This window comes from Vicia villosa, unplaced genomic scaffold (assembly GCF_029867415.1).
Source record: "Vicia villosa cultivar HV-30 ecotype Madison, WI unplaced genomic scaffold, Vvil1.0 ctg.004005F_1_1, whole genome shotgun sequence".
NCBI classification, from domain to species: domain Eukaryota; kingdom Viridiplantae; phylum Streptophyta; class Magnoliopsida; order Fabales; family Fabaceae; genus Vicia; species Vicia villosa.
The window spans coordinates 153,744-158,732 of NW_026706358.1; the positions used below are offsets into that span (position 1 = coordinate 153,744).

The following is a 4,989-nucleotide window of genomic DNA, read 5'->3' on the forward strand; positions in this document are numbered from 1 at the left end:
AAAATGTTGCACAATATCTCTCATCTCCAAATTCTTCTGATCACCCAAGAGCTGCTAGTAGGTATCCTAGCTTCCTTAATGTTTATCCCTTTGAGATAGTAAATATGAACCCACTTTACCCACATATTATCTGTTTTCCTACATAAATTCCACAAGCATTTGATCATTGTGATCATATTCCACCTAGCCGAGTCAATGATCCCCTGCCCTCCTTGACTCTTTGGCCTACAAATAGTACTCTAGACCACTAGGCTTTTCCTGCTCACTTTAGTCTTTCCTGTCCAAACAAGAGTTCTACATAAACTATCAATTTTTGCAATAACAGACTTGGGGAGGGGAAGACACTGCATCCAATACTGAGTGATAGCAAGAATCACACTTTTAACAAGCATTATTCTTCCAGAGTAGCTCAGCAATTTGACTGTCCAATGTTTCAATCTTTGCAGGATTTTATCAATTAGGGTCATGTAATGGTTAACAGTCAGTCTTCTACTTACTATAGGCACACCCAAGTATTTCATGGGCAACTGTCCTTCATCAAAGCCTGAATTTTGACTCATAAGCTCCTTTAACTCTCTATCCATCCCACCACAATACACCTTACATTTGCGAGGATTGATCACTAACCCAGTTGAGGCTGAAAATGTTTTCACAGTATTCATCATCATCTGGACAGAATAAGTATCTTCCCTGCAAAACAGCAAAATATCATCTGCAAAAGTTAGATTAGTAATACTAGCTTTCTCACACTTTGAGTGATATTTGAAACCAGAGTTAGCTAGCATTTTCCTCAGCAGCTTGTTAAAGTATTCCATCATGAGGACAAACAGCAAGGGTGATATTGGATCACCATGCCTCAAGCCTCTATTTGCCATCATTTTCTCAGAGTTCTGCCCATTGATATTAAACTCATAGGAAACATTTGTCACTGCATTCATGATCCAATTACAAAATTCCTTGGGCATACCTATTTCCTGTAGAACCTGTTCCAATGCATGCCAGTCAACCATATCGTATGCCTTATGGAGGTCCAATTGGAGCATACATCTAGGTGTCCCACCTTTTCTTGTATAGCCCCTCATCAATTCAAAAGCTAAGAGGATGTGACTGTGGATTACTTGCCCATGAATGAAAGCAGTTTGATTGACACTCACAATGCTAGGTAAATTCTTCCCCAATCTATGTGTCATGATTTTGGAAATGATTTTATAAAATGTAGAACATCCAGCAATTGGTCTATAATCTCTAGCTGACTTGGCCTCATTAGTCTTTGGAATAAGAGTTACTCCTGTTCTAGTGAACTCCCTAAGTATCCTCCCATGGTTGAAAAACTCATGAACAGCTGCCACAACATCTTCTTGAATAATACTCCAGCATGCCTTGAAATTTTTTGATCCATATCCATCCATACCAGGTGAATTTTGATCACCAATGCCATTAAGGGCAAGCTCAATCTCTGCCTTAGTCACTTGGCTGATCAACAGATTGCTTTGGTTCCTATCAATTTGCTTACCTCTCCTCATGGCCTCTATATCTATATGATTATTACTGCTACTAGCCTGTCCCATAAGATTCTTGTAAATCATAAGGAATTCCTCCTCTATATCTTTCTGAGTTGTCAATAGAGTCCCATCCTCTTTCTGCTAGAATTGAATACTCTTGGTATTGTTTCTGGCTTTAAAATAGGCATGAAAAAAAGCATTATTACCATCTCCCATCCTGAGCCAATTGATTTTTGTCCTCTGCAACATACTCTGCTCTTCCATACCATTCCATTTCACTAATTCCTTAGTATATATTCTAACCCTTTGAATATTACTCTTGTCCATAGGCTGAGACTTAAGAGCATCATAAGCCAGATCCAGGTTCTTTCTAGTATCGATAATCCTCTGTTGTAGATCAGTAACCTGTTTGTTTAGTTTTTTGAGTTCAGGCTGAAGTCTCATAAGCTTTCTCCATAAAATCTCCATGGGCCTTCCATATGTAGTCTTGGTACAACTTTGCCTTACACATTCTTGAAAGCCCTCAATATCAGTCCAATTGTTGTTAAATCTAAACCTTATCTTTTTCCTGGCCACAGTAGGTTTACTCAAGTAGAGCAAAGCATGACCAGAGATATGAGGGGATAGCACATTCAATACAAGGTCATTATTACCCTGGAACCAGTCAGTGTTGGCAATAAGCCTATCAATCCTTGAATAGATAGGATTCTCACTCTGTTTATTAGACCAAGTAAAGTAATCCCCTTTGTTATCCATCTCACAAAGCCCTGCATCATTCAACAAGTTATTGAAATCCACATATTCTGATTCCACAATAAGTTTCCCACATATTCTTTCATTAGCTGTGGCTACATTATTGTAATGACCAATGGCACACCAAGGCCCAACATATCGACTATGCAACTCCTTCATATCCTTCCAAAGCCTCTTCCTATTTTCCAACTAGTTTAAAGCATATATAGCAGTCAGCCAGAATTTAAAGCTTCCCTTAAGGTCATAGACTCCATAGTGAATATATTGACTAGAACTACTCACATACCTAAGATCCACTTTAGTATTATCCCATTGAATCCAAATTCTACCATTGGCATGATGATTGTAATTATCCATGTAGATACCCTTCAGCTGAAGTTTATCCCTAATGGCATTAGCCTTATCTTTTTTAACCCTAGTTTCAATAAGAATGACAATATCAGTATGGAAATTCAGGCGATGGGAGCTAATCTCCCTAATTTTTCCAGCTTTATTCAGCCCCCGTATATTCCAAGACACTAACATGGCCCCCTGTCCACAGTCACTAGGTGGTCATTCCAAGCCCATAGTGCCTCAAAACCATTCAAACAATCCACCATGGGAGGAGTTTTAGGGAATAATTGATTCTTACCTCTATCCCTTCCTGACTTGTGCACTGTTGTCCAGTTTTTCTCTGTGTCGGCCACATTGCTCTCAGCTTGGTTCACCTTAGGAGTTGGAGCTTCCACCTAATCCATGACCTCTTCAGTCCTCTTGGTCTCATCAACTTAGAATCTCTATTCCTAGACTTCTCGAGTCTATTGACCTTCACTCGGTCTCTTAAGGAACAATAAAAAACCTTTGATTAGGGTTTCTTTACAATATAATGCTTCTACACAAGCTGGATGTAAACTTTGCTTTTTCAAATCTAAGACTAAAAGAAATATGAAGCTATTAACAATTTATACAGAGTGAATATGATCGTGAGCGTTCTTGCTTCTTCTTTGAGTCTTCAAACCCTTATATAGCCAATATAATAATATATCCGTTGGAGGGTAGTTGTGGAACTTCCAAAAGTTTGGCGGCTTGAACGTAGTGGGAGACAAGATAGTACGCAACGTCCATCCTTTATTGGTAGTGTAACAAAACATTCGTCTGTACCTTGTACCTCGTACTACATAGTAATGCTAACTTCTTTCCTTCTTGAACTTCAGAGGCTCACAACATGAGTTGGAAGAAAATAGAATAAGCTTTGAATTCTTCAGAACTTCAAGTCTTCAGAGTCTTCAACACTTGGTCTTCAGAGTCCTTTGTCTTCAGAAACTTGAGTCTTTAGAGCTTCAAATCTTCAGAGTCTTCCGAACCACGTCTTCAGAGTCTTTCAACACTTGGTCTTCAGAACTGGTTGCTTCAGACTTTGTTAAAAAGTGATAACTTTAAATGCTTCTGCTTCTGAAGTGGTTGCTACTGTTCATCAGAACGTGTGTAGCGCAGAAACATAAGCCAGTGGCTTCTAATGTTTTGGATACGCCTTTTCATCAGAATCATAACCTGCTTATTAAGTACTCAACAAAATAAACGTTAGTATAAAAAATTTGTTCATACCCACATACACATTGTTAACATCAAAACTCAGAGACGTATTGCAGAACCAATCTTGTTCTAACAATCTCCCCCTTTTTGATGATGACAAAACTATGTATTTTGATGACACAATTTTGTACAGAATCATAAAAATTTTAGAGTAGAAAAAGGTAAGGAATACTTATCCTTTATGAGAAACTCCCCTTGAGTCAAATACTTGGTAAAGATCAGATATCATGATTATGAACCATCCTTGGTAACTCCCCCTGGTTCCAATAGATCAGATACTATCTTTAGAGTCTTGATACTAGAGATCTTCCATTTTCAGAACCTGATTGATAAATTCATTTCAGAGCCTGATTTCCATATTGAAAAATGCAGTTCCTAAATGAAATTTTTCAGAGCTTGATATGGTTAGATATGAGTGAGGTCTTTCAGAGCATCATTGTCAACTTTAAAGTCTGGTTGCTTAAAATGAGATCTTTGTAAAAACTCACAGCCTAATTATGTATGACATCTTCTTAGAGTCTAATTCCTGAATCACATTCTCCGAGTCAGATTGCCAATGTACTCTCAGAGTCTGATTGCTAATATCTTATTTTAAATTGATATTCATAGCTTTCAGAGTCTGACATCAATCAGAGTTTTATGATATCATCCTGAAAAACAAAAAAATTTCTAACACAAACAAAAGTTTATATGAGGTTAGTAAATGTAAGTAGTTTTATCTGAGGAATTGATTATTAATCATCAAAATTAACTCCAGACTTTCTCCCCTTTTTTGTCATAGTAAAAAAGATATAATGTGTGAAAAACATAAGACACAAGATATAATAAGTAAGAGAATATCAAAAGCAAAACATTTAATTGATAATAAGGCAATTTTTGAATATCTAAAAGACAAACATGGCATATAAAGCAAAACACAATAGATTCCTAGGGTTCTGATAACAAAAGGGAAAATAACAATCCTAGAATCTAAGGTTTGGAGGCTCTAGATGAAGAAAATGTGTTTAGAGAGGTCAGAATCTTTTGCAGCATGTTTTGAACATTTGCATTTACTTCCTTCTGTTCCCTGAAGTTTTCCTTGAAAACTTATTATTCTCTCTTGTATCCAACTTGCTCTTCTCTGATTTCATTAATAGCTTGCTCCAAGCGAATAATGACAGGA

The 4,989-nt window shown here is 37.1% G+C and overlaps 1 protein-coding gene across 1 annotated transcript; it reads right to left on the reverse strand.

The window, feature by feature from the left end:
- Positions 1–1,643: 1,643 nt before the first annotated feature.
- LOC131641747 (uncharacterized) lies at positions 1,644–2,943 on the reverse strand. Its single transcript, XM_058912053.1, has 3 exons — positions 2,887–2,943; positions 2,538–2,786; positions 1,644–2,444 (listed from the first exon to the last, which is right to left on the reverse strand). Exons 1-3 carry the CDS (start codon positions 2,941–2,943, stop codon positions 1,644–1,646), a joined length of 1,107 nt encoding a protein of 368 aa, XP_058768036.1.
- Between the last annotated feature and the right edge of the window lie 2,046 nt (positions 2,944–4,989).